This window comes from Trachurus trachurus (assembly GCF_905171665.1).
Source record: "Trachurus trachurus genome assembly, chromosome: 3".
Taxonomy (NCBI): domain Eukaryota; kingdom Metazoa; phylum Chordata; class Actinopteri; order Carangiformes; family Carangidae; genus Trachurus; species Trachurus trachurus.
In genome coordinates, this window is record NC_139893.1 from 330443 (window position 1) to 354306 (window position 23864).

General features: G+C 43.1%; 2 protein-coding genes across 3 annotated transcripts in view; one reads left to right on the forward strand and one right to left on the reverse strand.

The window, feature by feature from the left end:
• The window catches only part of dtwd1 (DTW domain containing 1), a 376654-nt gene that overhangs the window by 236414 nt on the left and 116376 nt on the right, over nt 1-23864 (reverse strand). The window lies entirely within an intron of this gene.
• Nucleotides 1233-22358, forward strand: slc30a4 (solute carrier family 30 member 4). 2 transcript variants are annotated; one of them, XM_083997128.1, is made up of 8 exons: nt 1233-1302; nt 9489-10048; nt 13379-13525; nt 14416-14569; nt 16863-17073; nt 17870-17975; nt 19157-19291; nt 21673-22358. In XM_083997128.1, exons 2-8 carry the CDS (start codon nt 9610-9612, stop codon nt 21825-21827), a joined length of 1347 nt encoding a protein of 448 aa, XP_083853254.1. In that variant the 5' UTR covers nt 1233-1302; nt 9489-9609; the 3' UTR covers nt 21828-22358. The 2 variants fall into 2 exon arrangements, with proteins under 2 accessions (XP_083853254.1, XP_083853253.1); XM_083997127.1 differs by having other exon boundaries at nt 1264-1561.

Sequence of the window (23864 nt, forward strand, 5' to 3'; positions counted from 1 at the left end):
TTTATAAAGCACATCTATATTATATTATATTATATTATATTATATTATATTATACGCCAGGGGGGAATTTATAAGTTTACAAAAAAATGTTCAAGTTTTCACATATATTGAAAGTCTTAATCGCTTTCTGGTTGCTTGAGAATTTAATGGAGACATTGCTTGAGCTCGCCGCTAAGAGCAGTAAAGGAAGGTTGTTTTTTTTAATGAACTTACATTTGTGAATATGAAATTTCGCCATTAAAATAATAAGGATAACCTTATTATTTTATTTTAATTTTAATTTTAAAAGTTATGTTGGCTTTTTCCTTGTTTTTTTTTTTCAGGTCAGGGAGCCCGAACATTCCTCCAAAACAAAGTAAAATCTCCTTTTTTTCTTCTTTTTTTTCTCCAAAGCTTTATTTCAATTCACAATGTCATACATTTCAATTTGAAATTAAATTCACTTCGATTTCCAAAGAACTCATTTGAGGAAAAAAAAACATTTGCTTGCATTTAAAACAGTACAAGCTTACAACATATCAAACAGGTAGAATAAAATAAAATAAAATAATAATTAGAGGGGTTGACATTTCAAACATATTGCTTCAAGCTGTAAACTCAAAGAGCAAGAGACTGTGACATTGTTTCATACAACTCTTTTATAGACCGGTTTTCCTCTGATAGCTAACACCTTTAGGGATGTTATATAGTTTTTTAATTTCATTCTTTAAACAGTTCATGGTGGGTTTGCTGTTATTCCATTTATTCTTGTGTATGTGTATAAGAGTTCATTTGCAAAAGCAGATAAGTGCCATTTTGAAAAAAATGAGCTGAGGCTTTGTAATTATTCTTTGCTAATTATTCTTTTCAATAAAACTGTATATTTTTTTTTTAGATATGTCTGTTTTGTTACATCTCAAAGTCACTCAACTTTGGTTTGACTGATATCACCTTATGTAAAAAAAAAAAGAAAAAAAAAAAAGACGATTCTAGAATTTAGTTATCTGCTTTTGCAAATGAACTCTTATGATACTTTGCCATAATGAAATGTTCACCATTTTGGATTCCTTTTTTGACAGACCATCCATATCAGATCATCACTTGAAATGTGTTAATCCCAATATTTAACCATCGATAAACATCTTTCCAAAACATCATTGTGACTGAACAAGAGAAAAGTGTTGGTTCTGTCATACAAACAACTCACCATCACGTGTTTCCAGAGAAACTGTCCCGTTGCTGTGACTCTACTTCCGGGTGCAGGCTGCTGCTCAGACCGGGAATCAGCGTCCAAACTGCGGCTGCAGCTCCGTCGACGTGTCGGTGAGTCGCTCCCAGCTGCTTCTGCTCTTATACATATAGTTTATATAGTTTATATATCTATAGTTATTATTATATCTAGTGGTTCTGGTTATTATGGTCTGGACCAGAACCCGGAAGCAGAGCGGACGGGCCAGTAGCCGTTAGCATTAGCATTAGCTTCATGTGGAGGAGGAGAGGCTGAAGTTGAAAGTTCGAGTCCGAGTCAGAGCGACTGAAGGTCGGGTCAGAGCCGCGGGGAGAGTCGGTGTCTGGTCCGGAGGTTAGTGGTGGTGGTGCTGCTGTTGTTGTTGTTGTTGTTGTTGTGTGTTAGTAACGTGTTGTTGTGTCACTGTGTGTGTCACAGTGTTGTCTCTCTACTGCAGGTGTGTAGTTTCTGTGTGTAATAGTGTTTTATTGTGTCTTTTACGAGGGGGAACTACACAACATCAGATTCAGAAAACCTTTATTGTCCCCTGCACAGAGCAGTGGACATTATTCTTAAACGTGCGCATAAAAGAAACATAAAAACACAGTTTAGCAAAACACAAAACAGACACTAGATACAGAATGACACAAGTAAAAACAGAATAAAACCTTATAAAAGAAGAACATTAAAATATGTCATAGTGAATTATTGATGATGTTGATGGCGGATGTAACAAGACATAATAACACAACTCAGCACAATGAAAGGAAAGGAAACAAGACAAAACAGTACAACACAATACAGACAATAAAATAAAGACAAGAACAGCCACAGGTAACCATGGTTCCAGTCATCTGGACCTTTGAACATAAAAGCTTTTCTACTATTGATTTACTATCGAGGCTCTGAGAAGTGGAGATAAGTAGATCATCTGGTTTGATAGTTGATGTAAGGGCGCTTTCACACCTGACCATTTGTTCCGAAACAGGGAGCGTTTACGTCATATATCGGTTCGTTTGGTCAGATGTGAACACAGCAATCGCGCTCGATGCGGAACAAAACAAGCGGGCCGAGATCGCTTGGGAGAGGCGGTCTCGGCTCGTTTCCATCCGAGCCCTGGAGCGGTTCGTTTGTAGTGAGAACGCAACCGACACATGTATCGGAACAAATTGACTGGTTACCTGGCAACCGGAGGAGGAGGACCACGGGCAACTGCCCCAAAAACATAATGGAGCATCAGCAGCGTGTCGTCTTGGCCTTTTCATAATGTACACAAAACAGGAAAGCCGGTGGCCAAAAGAAAGACGCAAACTCAAGCCATGAGTCCACCAGCCTTTCCAAGCTGACCCGCGGCGATCAGCACCGGGCAGAGCTCCGCAAACAACCCCTATAACTAGTCATGCTACGGTGCCCGTTTACTAGAAGAAAAAAAGAGTCAAACTGTAGGGTGTTAGAGCAGTGGTTCTCAACCTTTTTGAGTCGCGACCCCCAATTTCACATGCACTGCTGTCCGCGACCCCCCGCCCCAACACACAAACACACACACGCCGGTGTGAACGCATGATGGATAAAGCGCAGCGCTGTCCGCGGTGGGTTTTTTTTTTGCCTTTTTAGTTCTTGATCCCTGCACTTAAAAAAAATAATTGGCTGCTGTAGTTTTGTCTCCATGGCCAATATTCCGACCTGGAGGTTTTCATCAGGGCAAAAGAACAAAACAAAGCGACGGAGTTTAAATAGATGCGGGTGGCGAGTTGATGCGGTGTCCACACACCCGGGCTGGTTTATGTGACATGCGGGGACCTGTCAGCGCAGGAGCGAGTGGAGCGTGGATGCAAGCCAATCTCCTTCAACCATGCACGGAAAAGGGGAATGACAAGAAAAGTTTTTCTAATTTATTAAGAAACAATGCCCAGGTCAGCAATGCATGCCAAGAAACATGTCGTTCATTCGTCCCCTCCAGCCACATCAACTGGGGTCGGGAGGGACCCCAAGGTTGAGAATGGCTGTGTTAGAGGATTCATCTGACATAAATATGACACCTGAAACTGAAAACACAGCTTGACCAACACAACCTGACCACCCCTCTCCCTGTCTCTCTCTCTCTCTCTCTGTCTCTCTCTCTCTCACGGGCAGTGACACGCTCTGTCATTCATTCACGTGTCAGCACTGAGACAGCGGACAGCACGCTTGGTCACTAGCTAATAATAATAATAAATAATAATGTAGCCTATTAGACTACATTTGTAGCTATAGCACATTATAGGCAGACTTCAAGGTCTCGCCCCAGCCATAAACCAGTCAGCTTGGGCATTTTTTTTAAAATTGAACTTCAACTAAATACTCGTCTGCCCAAATATTAATAAGAAATTGAACCTCCTCACTACTGCAAGTCAGCCCGCGGTTCATTGTTGCCATTGTTGCTGATCAGCTGATGGGGTGTTGTTAGGGCCGTTGCTATGGCGCTGTTCCACAGCGCAAAGCGCTGTACCGCTTCAGAATCATGCAATGTGAACACAAACGGCCCAGAAAAAAGAACGCAACAGTTGTATCGGTTTAGTTGCTGAATCGGAACAACTGCAGGTGTGAAAACGCCCTAAGTTGCACAAAATACAGTTTTAGATAAGATGGGTAATGTTGTTGTGTGACCAGTGGTGTAGTCTAATGTTGTGTAGTGGGTAAACTGCTGTTACCTAGCAACCAGTGGTCTAATGTAGGGCTGCCACGATTAGTCGACTAGTCACGACTACGTCGACTATTAAAATCGTCGACAACTAATTTAATAGTCGATGCGTCGTTGTTTTTTTTATTTTTTTTTTTAACTTAGTTTTTCTCTCAAAACTGCTGCGGCACCGTCCACACACGCACCCGCCGCCACAGCCGCCCACCACACACACACATGCACTCACTCATTCAAGGCGAGTACACATAGGTGTTCTCTCTCTTTTCTCTCTCTACCTGTCTTGTCCCTCATCAAGCGGCACCGGTGTAGCCCCCCGCCGCCGCCGCCGCCGCCACCGCCACCGCCGCTCCTCTCTCTCTCTCTCTCTCTCTCTCTCTGTCATTTTAAATGAGCAGCGATAGGAGCGGTACCGCCGCTCCACCGTTTTAAATCACGGACTGAAAAACAGCCGTTCGTCATTTAAAAATAAAACCGCGGACTTATATTGGAACGTTACCGCGTCTGGTCACAGCGTCCTGGTCACGTAATGAGCGCTCATCTTAACGAGGAAGTCTTCTCTCCCGGCGTAAATCTACGTCAATATTTTCCGGTAGCTTTTCATCACAGTCCGCACCTTGCAGAGTTTGAGCTGCACCTCAGTTTCACTTGTTTTCATTTGACAGTTTCACACAGAACTTTCTGGTGGAGTCTTTCCATGTTTCTCCTTCTGTGACAGTAAAAGGGAACATTTACGTTTTTTCAGACAAGACAATTGTCTTATAAACTATTCGATTTTTTTTTAACAGAACGACAATTATTTACACTGAGCACAAGTTATATTTGTATGATAGGCCTACCAAAACTTTATTATTGTGAATAATTCCTTAGTTTCAGGTGTCTACCTCATTTTATTTAAATGTAGCTATGTTTAATGCCAGAGACAAATGAAGGAAAGAAAAACCTATACAACCTTTAAGTATTTATTTTGGTGTTGTTTAGGCCAGTGCCTTATCTTTATTTTACTCAGCTGTTTGCACTTTATGCTACAGTTAAAGCTGCATATTTCATTAAAAGTTTAATGAACTATCATCTTAATTGTCTTTATTTTTAGTTAGCATATACCTTAAACACTTCAAGCTGAAAGCTAATGATGGTAGCTAGAGCAGCTGCATGCTGGTGCGATAAGCTTTATGTTTTACATTCAATTTACGTATGATCCGATTAGTCGACTAATCGAAAAAAATAGTCGGTGACTAGTCGACTATCAAAATAATCGTTTGTGGCAGCCCTAGTCTAATGTGTTGTAGTGGGTAAACTGCTTTCTAGGTGGTAAACTGTTCATACTTGTATCACAAAATGTATTTAAACGTTTTAGAAGAAACTGGTAAAATGTCTCAAAGAAATTCTAGGAAAAGTGGTAAAAAAAAGTCTGGCGGAGTCGAGACCCAAGTTGACGCGCGGTGTGTTCAGGTGCAGTGGGAAGCTCCCGTTTGTGTCATAAACACAGGAATATCAACTCTGGACTTGCTTCAAGTAAAAAAAACTTCTCGGCGCATGTTTCAGTAGCCACCTGACGCTGTCTGTGGAAAAAAAATTACACTTGAAGCAAGTCCAGAGTTGATATTCCTGTGTTTATGACACAAACGGGAGCTTCCCACTGCACCTGAACACACCGAGCGTCAACACAAACGGGAGCTTCCCACTGCACCTGAACACACCGAGCCTCAACTTGGGTCTCGACTCCGCCAGACTTTGAATTAGATCTAGTTTTACAAACATGTCGGCTTGTTGAAGTAAATAAACTTCTGGTGCATGTTTGAGTCTCCATCTGACACTGTCTGTGGCTTTGAGGGATGGAAACAGCCTAAGCAGCAGAACTTACATCCGCTCCCATTCATCGTTGCCGTGGCGACACGGGGACAGACCATAACTACCGCAAAACACAAGACATTAAATTGAAAACCTTCAGATTCCTTCTGTTAGACCTAGAATGTTAGGAACATACATGCAGCCCTGAGGTGAATTTGCCTGGAATTGTCCTTTAACAAGATCAAGAGGATTATAGTTTTTTTTACCTAATTGAAATGTGTCTTGCGTCCCATGACGTCCAAGGTTTCACACAGATAATAACAAAATACCACAAACATACATTTACAGAAAGCATAAATGTTACCCTCAAACGTCACATTTAAAGAAAAACACAAACTACCTCCTAACTCCATTCACAACATAAATCCAACATTACAACGTGTCTTTGGTGCAACATCCAGTGCTCAGTCTGTACATGAACCTTAGAGTCGACTTAGAGCCCAAACTAGGGATGCACCGAATAATCGGTAACCGAATATTGCAAAAAAAAGCAACATTCGGCCTTCGGTGGAATAAGCGAAAAGTAAGGCCGAATATTAAAAAAAAAAAAAAAAAAAGTCTGATAAATACACTTTATATAACATGTTGTGCTTTTTTGTTGAGCAACGGCAACTGGAATATTCAAAAACTGTCAGAATAGTCAATAAACATTTACTTTCTTTGAAAATTAAGTTTAAAAAAATATTTTATTTAAAAACTTTATAACCACTTTCGGTATTCGGTATTATTCGGTTATTCGGCCAAGCGTTTTGATTTTATTCGGTATTCGGCTTCGGCCAAAAAATGCCATTCGGTGCAGCCCTATAGCAAACTCTGGTTGAACAGTTTGACAGACTGAGGGACAGAAGAGTTCCTCAGTCTGTTCAGTCTCTAAACCTTCTGTTTGATGGCAGAAGCTGATAGATAATATCTCAGATGAGATATTACTATAAGAGACAACATTCTTTTAGTGTAGCTATGCTGCTTGAAAATGTGACTCCAAAGTTTGACCAACAATCTTTGAACAGATATGTAGCAGTCTGGGTAGTTTGGTTTTAAGTTGGACAGACAAACAACTAAACCAGGCACTGATTCCGTACTGCATAACACTCTGCACTATAGAATGAAAAAATAATAACAGGATGTGTTTGTTTGCTCCAAATGACCTCAATCTTCTCAAAAAATAAATACGTTGTTGAACCTTGCAACAAATAAAGTCTACATGTAGCCTACACTCCAGGACAAGGTAGCGTCCACGTAGATGCTTATAGATATATAGATATAGATATTTATAGGAGGAAACCTGTTCAATCTCTGCATTATGGACAGTAACTGGTCCAACAATGATTTATTTTGTTTTCTTTGAATTAATAATGAGTGAATTGTTTTCACACCATTATGAGGAAACACAGCTTCTCTCAGTTTCACTTTAAAACTGGACATCCCCGTGGTTGTGATCCAGTGTGTGTGTGTGTGTGTGTGTTGGGGGGGCTGTCCCAGGGAGCTACAGCTCTACAGAACTGACCTTTAGAGGTGAAGCTGTTTCCTGTCTAATGCTTCAACTGTTTTACATTTGTCGGTTGAAGTTGTAAAAACAGAGAAACAGGTTTATAGTAGAAGTCTTTGTGTTGTTGTTAGGGACGTCACAATTATAGATTTTCTTTGTACGATTATTGTCTGAGGAATAATCACGGTGTTACGATTATCACGATTATTAATGCATTAATTAATTTCACAACATATGAATGTGTAAAATCAAATATAGTCAAAATATAATTACGTAACTACTATTCATATGTAACCAATTATTAATCCCCCAGGGGAAGTGTTTAAATATTCAAATCATTAATTGTCATCTAGGCAGTTTTTCCTCTATCGTGGCCCCCCTCACGTGTGGAGTACCCCAGGGGTCGATTTTAGGCCCCCTGTTATTTTCTCTGTTGCCTCTGGGATCTATCTTCTGTAAGCACAATATAGCCTTCCATTGTTATGCGGATGATGTGCAGATCTACCTCCCTCTCCGGCTGTACGCCAAGGACCCACTGAAACCTCTCTTAGCTTGTCTTGCCGACATTAAGAGTTGGATGAGCCTCAGCCAACTTAACCTCAATGACAGTAAAACTGAGGTAACTGTTTTTGGCCTTCCTGAAGGCTGTTTAAATTCATTTGATGGACAGGATCTCCTTGCTTTTAAAACCACCCCCTTTATAAAAAGCCTCGGGAGTCCCCCGAGCTAGCCAGGCTCAGTAGGACTCCTTCTTCAGCTTGACGGCATCCCTTACTTCCGGTTTCCACCACCGGGTTCGGGGATTACCGCCACGACAGGCTCCTCATGATACGCTTGGGTCTTCCAGGTCTGACCAGCTTCCTCCCCTGCCAGCGGATCCAACTCACCACCAGGTGGTGATCAGTTGACAGCTCAGCCCCTCTCTCCACCCGAGTGTCCAAGACATACGGCCGCAGGTCAGATGACACGACTACAAAGTCGATCATTGACCTCCGTCCTAGGGTGTCCTGGTGCCACGTGCACTGATGGACACCCTTATGCCTGAACATGGTGTTTGTTATGGACAAACTGTGGCTAGCACAGAAGTCCAATAACAAAACACCACTCGGGTTCAGATCGGGGAGGCCATTCCTCCCAATCACACCTCTCCAGGTGACACTGTCGCTGCCCACGTGAGCGTTGAAGTCCCCCAGCAGAACGATGGAGTCCCCAGTTGGAGCAGCTTCTAGTTCCTCCCAGGGCCTCCAGGAAGGCCGGGTACTCTGCACTGCCGTTCGGCCCGTAGGCCGAGACGACAGTGAGAGACCTATCCCAGACCCGAAGGCGCAGGGAAGCGACCCTCTCGTTCAGTGGGGAGAACTCCAACACATGGCGGCTGAGCTGGGGAGCTATGAGCAAGCCCACACCAGCTCGCCGCCTCTCACCGTGGGCAACTCCAGAGTGGAAGAGAGTCCAACCCCTCTCAAGGAGTTGGTTCCAGAGCCCAGGCTGTGCGTGGAGGTGAGCCCGACTATCTCTAGTCGATACCTCTCAACCTCCCGCACGAGCTCAGGCTCTTTCCCCCCCAGCGAGGGGACATTCATGTCCCTAAAGCCAGAGTCGTTGTCCAGGGATTGGGTCGCCGGGGCCCCCGCCCACGGCTGCCACCCAGAGCCCAACGCACCTGCCCCTTATGTACCCTCCCGCGGGTGGTGGGCCTACTGGAAGGCGGGCCCACGTCGCTCCTTCGGGCTGCGCCCGGCCGGGTCCCGTGGGCGGAGACCCGGCCACCAGATGCTCGCCTGCGAGCCCCAACCCCAGGCCTGGCTCCAGGGTGGGGCCCCGGTGACGCCGATCCGGGCAACGTGAACTTCCCGGGTATAAATCCACTCATGAGGGGCTTAGAACCGCTCTTAGTCTGACCCGTCACCTAGGACCTGTTTGCCTTGGGAGACCCTACCAGGGGCATTAAGCCCCGGACAACATAGCTCCCAGGATCATTCAGGTGCTCAAACCCCTCCACCAGCGGTTCAAGGAGGGGACAAAAATTATAGAAAAATCTGGTAAAATTTCTCAAAAAAAGGGGGGCAAACAATAACACAAAAAGGGGTAAAATTTCTTTAAAAAAATAGTAGAAAGTAGAACAGAAAAATTGAGAAGAAACTGGTAAAACATTTACTTTAGTTAGATAGTTTTGTTGTACTGGCTATACTGAAGTATTTATGTATTTTCAGTGGGTATACTGATATAATAAACAAAGTTGTTGTGTTGTTGTTGTGTGTCTGCAGCAGTGAGGTCATGGGAAGCAGCAGCAGATCTCTCGTCTCATTGGTCGGTCAGTCTGGAGGACAGTGAGTTGCCGCTCGCCGCTCCTCGTCTCTTCTCTTCGCGCCCTGTTGACCCGTCGTCATGGCGACGGGCGGGAAGCTGCTGGGCCGCGTGCGGTCGGCGTTCCGGCGGGAACGCGGCGGCGGGGACTGGGACCTGAGCGACGCGGCGCCGTTCGACCTGAACGACTCGGCGCTGGAGGAGGACGAGGCGCCGCCGCCGCGCTTCAACCGCCTCCAGGTCGTCGTCTCCGGGGAGATGAGCGACTACTCCGCCGGCGCTCCGTCCAACGGGGTCTCCGTCAACACGCTGCTGGTCGCCACGGCAACGGGCCACCGCCACGACGACGAGGACGACGACTCGATGCTGGACTCGGGCTCGGGATCGGGTTCGAGTCCGGACGGGGAGCCGTGTGAGGCGTGCGCCCGCAGGAAGGAGCGGATGAAGCAGAGGAAGGTGATGAAGAGGCTGATGGCCGCCGCGCTGCTCTACTTCCTCTTCATGACCGGAGAGATCATCGGTGAGTCGCCATGGCTACTAGAGACACTACGATTCATCACACAACACAACTAGAGACACTACGGTTAATAGATTCATTACACAACACAACTAGAGACACTACGGTTAATAGATTCATTACACAACACAACTAGAGACACTACGGTTAATAGATTCATTACACAACACAACTAGAGACGCTACGGTTAATAGATTCATCACACAATAATCAACTATTAAAGCAGAAGTAAGCGATCTGGTCGTTTTGGCTAATGCTGCGTTCCAGGCAGGCTTTTGAAACCGTAAATTACAGCTTCAAGTCACGACTTACGACTTTGTAGCGTTCCAGGCAACCCACTCGTGTTTCTCCGACCTGTTTTACCTGTGAAAGTCACTATAACATTCAGGCGCATCCCTTGGCTGCACACACAGAGAGGACTGCCCCTTTATGCCGTTCTCTCTCCTCATTGGATAAAGGTTGTAGGATACAAGGAAAGTTTTCTCCTGGGCTCAGAGCAGAGCAGAGTGACTGACAGACCCGTGTTTCAGACCAAACACTCTATAGAAGTGATTGCTGTCGGAAGATACAACTATTTAAGACTTAGATTAACATAAACATATCGCTTACTTCTGCTTTAACTCATTGAGTGCCAACCACGTAATTTAACGTTTTTTTTTGTTTTTTTTTTAAATTATGAAAATACACTTTAACACACCTTTACGTGTAAATTTGGGGACTCTACGACGAGCAGAACTGAAATAGACAACGATCAAAAACTCATAAAACACGCTCTATCTCCTTTTCTAGAAAAAAAGGAGGGATTTTGGTGAAACCCAGCCATGTTTAGCTTGACTTTTCTCAGGAACGGAGGCACGTAGAAACAAACGGTTTGTGGCCATTTGAAGCATAAAGTTAAACCTTTCAATTGAGCTACAGTATGTGTTGGTGGCAATAATATAGAATACACTGTGGCTCTACAAAAATCATCAAAAATTGTCTAAATTGCTGGTACACTTACACAGGAGCGCGGCACTCAATGAGTTAACTACACAATAATCGATTATTAAAGGGACATTGTGTAGAGCAGTGGTTCTCAAAGGTTTTTATATCAAAGACCCGGAATTGACAAAATTAGACCACGGACCCTTTTGAAATAAACGCCAGAAATACACAAACATTTGTTCTGAGACTGAAGAATGTTACATTTTTAGTCAATTATAATGTATGTTCAAATTAGGGCCAATGGCGTGAATTTTTGTATATATTATAGAGAAATTTCTGGGAAAAAGTGGTAAAAATTCTCAAAAAAATATATAAAAAAAAAAATTATAGAAAAAAAATAAAAGTAAAAAAATTTCCAGAGAAAAGTGGTAAAATTTCTCAAAAAACTATTCTAGAAAAATGTGGTAAAACATTTTTATTTTTAAAGGAAAGAAAGAGGTAAAATTTTCTCAAAAAACTTTTATAAATTCTAGAAAAAGTTGAGGGGGCTATCACTACTTTTTTTCCCTTTTTTTATTAAAGACGTTAGTTTAGGCGGCAGCGGGAAACCCTGATTCAGGTGAAATTGGGCAGACAGCAGACGGACGACAGCCGCTGCACGTAACGGCATAAACAAGCCTCTATGTAAACAAGTGGTCCGTCAGCACGAGGCAAAACAATACACGTGACAATATGTTGTCATGGCAATGTGGTATTGTTTTACCGTCTTTCTCTGGACTTCTGTGACTAAAATTACATCTGGTTTGTTAGCGACGGCCGTCTGCCCGACTGAGGGTGAATGCAGCATAAGCCCCGTTTCCACTATGCAGTACGGTACGGAGCGGTGCGCTTATTTCAGCTTGTTTCCACCACCATGGAACCGTACTGGTTACCATGGTACCCGTTACCATGGTTGTAACCCTTCTGGTCGGGGTACCTGGCACACAGGACCGAAGCACTGCCAGCTGGTGATTGGTCGACGGACATCTGAAGCACAACAACACAACCGACCGCGAGCCAGTGGCTATAGTAGCCAGTAGCTCTACAGTAAAAATGGCACATAAAATAAAAAGTGGAGTAAAGCAACATATATTTAAGCATCAAAGATGTTTGAAACAACGTTCAAAACACACACAGCCAGTGTCACAACTAAGCATAAAGTCCGCTAGCTTAATGCTAACGTATAATGTAAAACACCATAGACGAGCTAACAGAAATGAGCTCCGTCCTCATCCCGGGGGAGAAAACGAGCAAAGTAACGTATCCACATGCTTTTAGAGGTTTACCGCTGGCTGGTTAAATTCTTTTTAGGAGATTAGTGTTAGTCTCATTGATGAAATTTAACAACTGTGGCAGTGGCATTAGTTTGTTTGAATGAAAAGTGAGCAGGGCTGCCTCTGTATTTCTATGGGAGTCCTGTCGCCACTCTGTTATATCAATCGCTCTGGTCGGCAGTCGGAGGGGCTCCTGATAAGAGAGTGGAGCAAAGTTTATAATCGACAACACACACACACACACACACACACACACACACACACACACACACACACACACACACACACACACACCATCGATAACACTCAGGCTGCTGATGTGAATCTGCCTGAACCTGTTTTTATCTCAACATCTACACAGAAACTCACTCAGCATTTATCTTGTGAACTGATCCATCCAGGAAGGAAGGGCGCCATGTGGTCGCCATGGTGACGTCACTACGCCACCTGGAGTCTCTATGGTTACGGATTCTAAGGAGTTTTATTCTACAATAGTTTTACAACAAACTGCTGGTTTCTCTTCATGAACCGTGGTGTTTTAAACAGGTAGAGGTCAGAGAGTTTTATCATCACACTGTTCACTCATGTAGAGGCTAAACCTAAAGCTTAAAGCCACTGAGGGGCTGCTACAACGGATTCACTTAGATTGGTGCGCTTGTCGGGCCACTGAAGAAGACAGACGACTTCCTGGTTGGTTACTTTGCAATGATTCTTTATTTTTCTCACCTTAACGATGCGCAACAACATCCGTTACCAGTGTGAACAAAAGTCCATAATGCACCATTCACCAAATACGACTCGTCTGCTGTAGCGTGGCGGAGCAGAGCGGTCGAAAACTGTTTGCTCTTCCGACTAGCAACACCTAGTTCCCACCTATGTAACCCCCCTTCCTGGTGCACTGAGGACGCCTAGAGGCCCCATACAGACACACACCCAAACACAGAAATGGCTCATACAACTCACATTAGAAATAAAACTCTGACTCCCGTTCACTCACATGGAGACTTGTTCCGGGTTGAGTTCCCATGGCAACGACGTTACTTCCTGCTTCCTCTCCGGCTCTCTATAAATATTTAAAATGTGTCTGTGTCTCTAGGTGGCTACGTGTCCAACAGCTTGGCCATCATGACGGATGCGGTCCACATGTTGGCCGACGTGGTTGGGATTCTGTTCTCGCTGCTCGCCCTGTGGCTCTCCACCAGACCGCCGTCCCGCCGCTTCACCTTCGGCCTGCATCGCCTAGGTAACGTATCACCATCGCCTCGGTAACGTTCACGTGGTGTTGCACATTCACCACGCTATGAGATAATAACACAACGTTACCACACAGAGTTGTTTTAGAGGGAAATTCATGTAAAACCTCTGATGCACGTTGCCTTCAGGGACAGTTTTTCATCATCAGTCTCTGTATTTCCCTCTAAAACAACTCTGCACACTACAAAGTATTGCAAAAACATGGCATATCTCATATAGTTTAATATTTAAGATTATCAGTTATCTGAATCAACAAGTCAAATTACAAACATTTCCATGACAAAGTCCACCAAAGAGCTCACGGCTCTGCTCCACCGTTCTAAAAACAGCTTGCACCGACAATTAAAGGTAACAAACCTACTGCTACACTGCAAAAACTCTAAATCTTACCAAGAATATTTGTTTTGTTTCTTATTTCTAGTCAAAACAAATCTCATTCTACTTAAAATAAGACTCATCACATAAAAAGCTGCTTGTTTTTAGACACTTTTTACTTCTTTCAAGCAGATTTTCCTCTTTAAATAAGTAGAAAAATCTGATAGTAAGTTTTTCTTATAACAAGCACAAAAAACTTACTTTCACTGGCAGATTTTTCTACTTATTCCAATTGAAAATTAGTTTGAAACAAGTGAAAACTGTTTAAAAACAAGTTAATTTTTAAGTGATGAGTCTTATTTTAAGTGGAAAGAGATTAGTTTTGACTAAAATTGAGACATTTTGACAAGAAATAAGACAAATATTCTTGGAAAGATTTTGAGTTTTTGCAGTGTGTGACTATAGGGATTATGGCAATGGGCCAGTTTGACTAAATGTTGAGCTATCCCTTTAATGAATGCGTGCTGATTGTTGTTGTTGTTGTTGTTGTTGCCGTGGCTACAGAGGTGGTGGCGGCCGTGCTCAGCGTGCTGCTCATCTACATCCTGACGGCCGTGCTGCTCTACGAGGCGGTGCAGAGGACGCTGCACCAGGACTTCGACATCGACGGGGACGTGATGCTCATCACGGCGGCCGTGGGCGTCGCCGTCAACCTCGTGTACGTACAAACGCTTTTCATCTACATAGAGCAAAGACGTTATAGTTTTAAACTTTTATTTAGTTTTTATCTCAGTTTAGTTTTAGTGAGTTCAACAAGGGATGAATCAGTTTTAGTTTTTATTGTTGAGGAGTTGACTAGTTTTTATTTAGTCTTACAGCTTGGACGCACTAGACGCGGAACCGAAGCGCAGCGCCCTGGAGCGGAGGGAGTTTCAGTTCGGCGCACATGTTAACCGGTCTGCCTGGCCGCACATCTCGCGCCGTGGAGCGCAGTGCGCGCGCCTGGAGCGCTTCAGTTCGGTTCATTTCTATTTTTCACGCGAGCCGCGCGCGCCGAGAGCGCCGTCTGTCAAGCTGGACAGACGTGGTCGTACCAGACAGGAAGTCGGGCACAGAAAAGGCGAGAGAATCCGGTCAATTTTCAAAATAAAATAATTAAATGATGATTAATTAAGTTGTTGCTTGTCCATCTACATATTTGACCGTTGCGTCTGCACATGAGACACACACACACATGTTTAAAATGACGTGTGTGTGTGGAAAACCGAGTGAATACGAGTATGAACGACTGCAGTCGATGTCTGACCGGCGCGGAGAGAGGAGGAGAAGTACGCTCCTAGTGCGACCACCCAAGCGCCCGAGAAGCCGCGCGCAGTGCGACCAAGGGGTTAGGTTGTGTCCGAAATCACTCATTCCCTCCTCCCTACTCACTATAGAGTGAATTCAATATAGTGACTATAAAGTGACTCACTGGTCAAATAAAAAAACTCTTTCTGACACTACTCCGCTGCACAGTTAATGACGTATTATGTCGCGTAATTAAAACGTTCCGACTGTGATCGTAACGGCCGGTGTAGGTACCATGGATACAACCATGGTAACGGCCGGTGTAGGTACCTTGGATACAACCATGGTAACGGCCGGTGTAGCACAGACCTACGGGTGTATAGGTACCAACATAAAAAGAGGAGTAAAGCAATATATTAAGCGGTAATATATTTAAGCATCAAAGATGTTCAATCAAACCCACATAGTTTGAAACAACGTTCACAACAACGTGTCACAACTAAGCATAAAGTCCGCTAGCTTAATGCTAACATATAATGTAAAACACCATAGACGGGCTAACATAAATTAGCCTCGCTATCCAGAGTCTGTGGTCAGTTTATAACGCTTGTTGGGAAATTTGCTCTGACGTTTGTTGTGGGAGTCTGTGGAAGCCGCAACCGGACAACTCTGGCAGCTGGACACATTTATTGAGGCTGCTGCACTACTGCCTTTATTTGGTAGCTACACCGGTCACTACTTCATTTATTTGGTAGCTACACCGGTCACTACTGCATTTATTTGGTAGCTACACCGGTCACTACTGCATTTATTTGGTAGCTACACCGGTCACTACTTCATTTATTTGGTAGCTACACCGGTCACTACTGCATTTATTTGGTAGCTACACCGGTCACTACTGCATTTATTTGGTAGCTACACCGGTCACTACTGCATTTATTTGGTAGCTACACCGGTCACTACTGCATTTATTTGGTAGCTACACCGGTCGCTACTGCATTTATTTGGTAGCTACACCGGTCGCTACTGCATTTATTTGGTAGCTACACCGGTCGCTACTGCATTTATTTGGTAGCTACACCGGTCACTACTGCATTTATTTGGTAGCTACACCGGTCACTACTGCATTTATTTGGTAGCTACACCGGTCACTACTGCATTTATTTGGTAGCTACACCGGTCACTACTGCATTTATTTGGTAGCTACACCGGTCGCTACTGCATTTATTTGGTAGCTACACCGGTCGCTACTGCATTTATTTGGTAGCTACACCGGTCGCTCTGGGCCGCTGTGGTAACGGCCATCCGTGACTGCAATGCATGATGGGATTTCTTGCTCCATCGGATGTTCACTACATTTGGCAGTGAATTGTGGGATAGATTCAGTCACTATATACTGAACATTAATAATCACTAAACATTCAGACACCACTACAACTGGTCACTAGATAGAGAGGAGGGGGGTTGGGACACAGCCTTAGTTTTTATTGCGTCTTAGTCTTAGTTGTAGTTTTTATTTAGTCTTAGTCTTAGTTGTAGTTTTTATTTAGTCTCAGTCTTGGAGTTTTCTCCTCCTCTTTGTTTGCAGTTAAACTGAATCTTTTCCAGTTGAACGTGTGACGAGCAGCAACAAGACGATAGTGGATATAATTGAACGTTGAGTCCAAAGTTCTGAGTCTGTGTAATGTTTGACTCTCTGTCTCTCTGTCTCCTCGTGTCTTCAGGATGGGTTTCTTATTAAACCAAGGCGGCCACCTGCACGGCCACGGCCACTCCCACGGCCACGGCCACTCCCACGGCGCCGCGGCGGCCTCGCCGGCATCGAACCAGCGATCACAGGGCAGCCTGGCGGTCCGAGCCGCCTTCATCCACGCTCTGGGAGACCTGCTGCAGAGCGTCGGCGTGCTGATCGCCGCCTACATCGTCCGCTTCAAGGTGACCAGACCAACTCACTGAGACGTTAGACATACAGGTTGAACCGACTGGAGGGTTATTATGGGATAGATACATTAAGACAAATAGCACAATATTTACAACAGCAACATTACACTTTAACCCCCACCCCTCTTACCCATACGCACACATGCACAAACACTGTCCGATCCACAACCAGTACTCCCTTTACCCCTCAACCACACAGTAATGTATACATCCCCCATTCAGACAGGGGAATATTCATATCAACAACAAGAACAACAAGTACATGTCAAATTACACTTAATTAATTAAGCCATGTACTACATGTACTACAGGGGATTCAGGGACTAGTGTTCACAAATGTGGTTTTCTATTAACCATTTCTTTAGATTGGCTCTAAATGCACCGTATGAAATGGACTCTCTTATGTTTTGTGGTATTGTATTCCACTCTTTGCCTGCCCTACAGGAAAACACTGACTGACCAAATAAAGTTTTTCTAAACGGGATCTCGCAATCTCCTCTAGCCGCTGCTCTTGTACCACTTGTTGCAGGTGATCTGAATTGTATAAGGCTGCAGAGTGGAGGCGGAGCTAAGCTGTGACAGATTTTGTATATAAGGCAGCAGTTTTTGAAGAAAACCAGATTGTTCCAGCTTAGAAGCAATTGATTGTTTAATTGATTAATTGGGACCGTTCTACAGCCCAGAGTGAATCACATGTGCCAGGATCATCAGATACAGATATTGATTATTGATTAATATTATTGATTACTGATGGCTCAGTGTGTGTGTGTGTGTGTGTGTGTGTGTGCAGCCGGACTTGAAGCTGGCCGATCCCATCTGCACCTACATCTTCTCCGTCCTGGTGCTCGTCACCACGGTGCGCATCATGAGAGACACGCTGCTCATCGTGCTGGAGGGTGAGTCGCTTTCCTGTCCCACCGCCGTGGTTACCGCCGTGGTTACCGCCGAGCACCGACCCATCCCATCAACAGAGACCAGCTGGCTCCAACCTCACCTGGTCCAAGCCCACACCAGTCCAGTTACAAACATGGAAATAAAAAACAGAGTAAAATAAAAAAGGAAAATAGTAAAAAAAAAAAAAAAAGAAAAAGGAAAAATAAAAAAGGAAGAGTAAAAAAATTAGAAAAAGGAAAAAAGTTAAGATATAAAAGGAAAAGAGTAAAGAAAAAGGAAAAGAGTAAAAAGAAAAAAAGAAAAGAATATAAAAAGAAAAAGGAAAAGAGTAAAAATAAAAAAGGAAAAGATTTTAAAAAAAAAGTAAGAGTAAAAATAAAAAGGAAAAGAGTAAAAAAAAAAAAGGAGAAAAAAAAAGGAAAAGAGTAAAAACAAAAAAGGAAAAGAGTAAAAAAGAAAAGGAAAGGAAAAAAAGAAAAGGAAAAGAGTAAAAAAAAAAAAAGTAAAGGAGTAAGAAAAGTAAAAGAGTAAACGCAGCTGTTGTAAAGTAACGGAGGAGTTCTGGGGTTCAGGGGTCCGAGTTCGAATCCCTCGACCGTCACTCGCCGTTTCCTCTCTCTCTCCACCTGTCTTCTTGAAATAAAGAAAACTTTAAAACCCTCATCAAAGAGACAAAATAGTAGTAGATAGTGACACCTGTTTAACCAACTTTTAATTCATTTAATAAACCTATAGAAAGTGATAATTATCAACTATTTCATACGATTCATCACGTTTACAACACAACGACTTTTCACCAAATCCATCGGTTCAAGGAGACGAGGACTTCATGAGCCAGTCTTTGGTTTTAAACGCCTCAGTTTCATTGTATTACTTTTTAATCGGTTTCGTTTTATCTTTATTGGTGAATGTGATTTTTAGTTAATGTTTTTTATGAATTACATTATTTTATATCTTATAATTTTATCACTACATGACGGTGAGTGTGTAAAAGCAGCGGAACTTCGTCTATTGGACGTTGTTTAAACATAAATGGAGTTAAACTTCAACCTAACCCTTTGATGGAACTGAACTCACTAAAATAATCGAGACTCGGACATTTAATCACATTGTCTAACTTGTGTTGATCGTATTGTGTGTCTGTGTTTGTGTTGTTCACATTGTGTGTCTGTGTTTGTGTCAGGCGTTCCCAGACACCTGGACTCTCAGCGAATCAGAGAAGACCTTCTAAAGCTGGACGACGTCCAATCGGTGGACGAGCTGAACGTGTGGGCGCTGACGGCCGACAAGACGGCCGCGCTGGTTCACCTGCAGCTCAGTGAGTCACAACAACACAACAACACAACGTCACAACACAACAACACAACGCCACAACAGCTGCTGTACCTTCAACTACACATTTGATCTAGTGCTGTCAATCCATTTTTTTCTGTAATTAATCACAATTAATCGTGGTTAAACTTAATATTGCAATATGATACATACTTAATTTAGTTTTCTGGGGTCTAATGAAGGGAAAGATCAAGTAAATGTTGAAACAGACGTTGTGCATTTTTAGATTTTAGATTTTGAACTACACAAATTTGGATAACTCTTTCAAGAAAATATTTATAATATTTAGAAATGTACATTTATGAATATAATAATCTGCCAATAAGGTTATTTAAGAGAGATTCCATCTTTGAGTCCTTTAAATGACAACGGACCTGATATTACTGTACGTTGTACGAAATATTATTCAGGAGTCGATAACAAAATGCATCCCAAAATAAAACAGAAACATTACAAGAGGAGAAATAGTTAGGTTAAAGGGATATTCCGGCGAAAGTTTAAGCCATGGTCCAACACACCGTAACACAGAGTTAGACCCCTCCCCCCTCGAGTGATGAAGTCTGCTAACCGCTAGCTTCTCCAGTTTAGTAATGACCGCACCATAACAAACAGTGCAGTATACGGATCCACTATCCATCAATCAAAAAGCCACTCACAGCCACAAATAATGCTCAGAACAGCACCAAACGTCATCAACAGTCCAAACAGGTTCCCATCCCATAATACGAGGCATCAAACACTTGTTAGCTTTGCCTGGTTTCTATTGAAAAGAGACGAAAACAACTCACCCACTCTGCTCCAGTTATACGCTATGCAGCAACTTTCCGTGTCCAGCACAGAGTCCAGGCACTGACAACACACGTCTGAGGCCGACTGGCAGCACAAACATCTGGTTTCAGCACAACCATCTGGTTTCAGCACAGACATCTGGTTTCAGCACAGACATCTGGTTTCAGCACAAACATCTGGTTTTAGCACAAACATCTGGTTTCAGTGACCACCGACAGCACAAACATCTGGTTTCAGCACAAACATCTGGTTTCAGCACAAACATCTGGTTTCAGATGCTGCAGGACTCTACTTCACTTGGTAATCAACATCACAGATAGGATATGGGGGAATCAAGTGGTTAGTCTGGTGATCACTGCCTGTCTGTGGCCGCTGAAACCAGATGTTTGTGCTGAAACCAGATGTTTGTGCTGAAACCAGATGTTTGTGCTGAAACCAGATGTTTGTGCTGCCAGTCGGCCTCAGACGTGTGTTGTCAGTGCCTGGACTCTATGCTGGACACAGAAAGTTGCTGCATAGCGTATAACTGGAGCAGAGTGGGTGAGTTGTTTTCGTCTCTTTTCAATAGAAACCAGGCAAAGCTAACAGATGTTTGATGCCTCGTATTATGGGATGGGACCCTGTTTGTACTGTTGATGACGTTTGGTGCTGTTCTGAGCATTATTTGTGGCTATAAGTGGCTTTTTGATCGGTTGCGCGTGGATAAATAGACTGCACTGTTTGTTATGGTGCGGTCATTGCTAACGTTGCTACAACTAGAGAAGCTAGTGGTTAGCAGACTTCATCTCTCCAGGGGGGGTCTAACTCGGTGTTACGGTGCGTTGGACCATGGGTTAAACTTACGCCGGAATATCCCTTTAAACTTGACAAGCTGTTGTTCACTGTTGTTACCTCCGTTTCCTGAATCAGTCCCTCCAGGATTTCGCGGGCTTTTTTTGTGATTGTTGCGGCCTAAAATGCCTGATTTTGCGGCCACATTTTGAAAAAATTGCGGTGCATGTTGCGATGTTTTAAGCACTTTTGTTGTGATTAAATTGCAGGAGACAGCGAAAGTTGCAAAAAAAAAGTTGCAGTTTTGTTCTGAATAATTAAAAATCAAAGGAAAATTGAAAATCCTGTTATACCAGCAATTTTCCACTTGTTAAGAAAGGCACAGGAAAATTACATAGAGTTGAAAGTTGTTTTACTTTTAATTAAATGTCTGTTTAAAAATCGTGGTAAAAGAACTGTTTTAAAATGCCATTAAAACAGTCCAGTCTTTGAATAAAAAGGGGAGGGTGGCTCTGCTGTATAACTCGCGGAAAGCACCGACAATTGGTCCAATTTGCGGAAAAGTTGCTGTGATTGTACAAAATTGCAAGATCGCAAAAATTTGCAGGGATTGGCTGAACTTGCGTTAATTGTTGCGATCGCGAATTCCTGGAGGGACTGCTGAATGTGTCACGTTGGTGGTCTGTGTTTACAAACAGTAACGTGTCTATGGTGAATGTCTCTGTGTGTGTGTGTGTGTGTGTGTGTGTGTGTGTGTGTGTGTGTGTGTGTGTGTGTGTGTGTGTGTGTGTGTGTGTGTGTGAACAGCGCCCTCTAGTGGCGGCAGCTGGGAGGACGTGCAGACGAAGGCTCGCCAGCTGCTGCTGCACACACACGGCCTGAGCCGCTGCACCGTGCAGGTTCAGACTCACAGACAGCGGCTGGAGCAGCGCTGCAACAGCTGCAACAGCTGCAACAGCTGAGCCGGAGCGCTGCAGCAGCCGGAGCGCCGAGGAGGACACGCTGGACGCAGGTCGATGGACGCAGCGCGATGGACGGTCCGAGCTGCGCAGCCGGACAACGTGCCAGAGGACGGACTCGACGCTGGACGGTAGAAACGCTTGCGAAGCTTCTGGTGCCGAGGTTTTTACGCTTCAGCTGAAAAGAATGAAAAAAAAAACATTGCTCTTAATTCACCGTCGAAGCCTCTTCCAGCAAACAACTGTTTTTCTATTTTACTCTTTGATTTGTCACAGCTGATGTTTTGTCATCAGATGTGAATTTAACTTTTTGTTACTAGGCAACAGGACTCTAATCTAAGGTTTTATTATTTTATTTTACTAAGATGTCAGCGAATGAGACGGTACCTCATGGTCGCGGTGCGTCGCAGCTGGACGACTCAGCACCGGCAGAAAAAACCTTTATCATTGTGACTTTAGGAACTTTAACCCTCGATGAGATGCACTTCATGTTTAAAGGGATAGTTCACCCAAAATTCATTATCTCCTCCCCCTCATGTGGACTAAGGGCTGGGAGAAGTTTCAGAGTCCTCCGTGGCTTCTCTGAGTTACAGGGGGTCTCGGCGTAGCAGTGCATGTCCATATGACGGTTGCAAATGGATACCAACTGTCTTCTTAACAAAAAGACACACCAAAAAACATCCAAATACCTCCATGCTGCTCGTATGTAATGTAATGTTTTGTATTGAAGCCTCGAAATTGTTCCGAAAAAGATTACCGTAAGTAAGTCTATATTTTAAGCTTGTTTGTAGCGGAAGCGTCTCGAAGCTCCTCTTTTGGATGTTTTTTGGTGTGTCTTTTTGTTATGAAGACAGTTGGTATCCATTTGCAACCGTCATATGGACATGCACTGCTATGCTGAGACCCCCTGTAACTCAGAGAAGCCACGGAGGACTCTGAAACTTCTCCCAGCCCTTAGTCCACATGAGGGGGAGGAAATAATGAGGAAAAATGAGAAATTTTAATTTTGAGGTGAACTATCCCTTTAATGTTGCTCAGCCAAAGTCTGTAGCTGAGTTCCTGTATTATCGCTGCACTGACCAATAATTAATTAACTTGACATTTTGACACTGAGCTTTTTGTTCTTGCACGTCCTTGCTCCTCGATTCGTTAAAACTGACAATCACAGTGCGACTGACTGAGATGTAAACGTGAACGCTACACTGCAAAAACTCTAAATCTTTCCAAGAATATTTGTCTTATTTCTTGTCAAAATGTCTCATTTCTAGTCAAAACTAATCTCTTTCCACTTAAAATAAGACTCATCACCTAAAAATGAACTTGTTTTTAGATAATTTTTACACGTTTCTAATTAACTAATTTTCACTTGAAATAAGTAGAAAAATCTGCCAGTGAAAGCAAGTTTTTTGTGCTTGTTATAAGAAAGAAAAACTTGCTCCACTATCAGATTTTTCTACTTATTTCAAGTGAAAATCTGCTTGAAAAAGGTAGAAAAGTGTCAAAAACAAGCTGCTTTTTAATATGATGAGTCTTATTTTAAGTAGAATTAGATTTGTTTTGACAATAAATTACATTTTGACTAGAAATAAGACAAATATTCTTTGTAAGATTTTGAGTTTTTGCAGTGTATCAGCGACTTCAGACTGACTGGGATGTAAACAACGTGAACGCTACAGCGACTTCAGTTTCTAGCTTTTCTCAGCTTTTCTTCTCGACTGTGACGATGTTGACACACGTTTGTCTTCAGTATTTCAGAGGGACGAGAGTTGAAATGTGCCAATAACGGTGTTCACAGTGTTATTTTTTTTGCTTTCAGTGTTAAGAATGAAAACGTTTCCATGTCTCTGATGTTAATGAGATCAACTGGATCACTGTTCTGTTTGTAATAAAGTATTTAAACATTGAAATAAATGTTGGTTTTTATTGTTTTTCACTGAGCTCGTCCATCCATCCTGTCTAACATTTTAAAAACACTCATTTTATGTATGAAACATCTGATTAATAATCAATGCAAATTAAAAAATAAACGCATGAAAGACG

What these genes read in the sequence shown, in the direction of transcription:
- slc30a4 (XM_083997128.1), top strand. Translation starts at nt 9,610, where the DNA reads ATGGCGACGGGCGGGAAGCTGCTGGGCCGCGTGCGGTCGGCGTTCCGG. An exon ending in CTTCGGCCTGCATCGCCTAG is followed by an intron (nt 13,526 to 14,415) that starts GTAACGTATCAC and finishes CCGTGGCTACAG; the next exon opens with AGGTGGTGGCGGCCGTGCTC. An exon ending in GCTGCTCATCGTGCTGGAGG is followed by an intron (nt 17,976 to 19,156) that starts GTGAGTCGCTTT and finishes TGTTTGTGTCAG; the next exon opens with GCGTTCCCAGACACCTGGAC.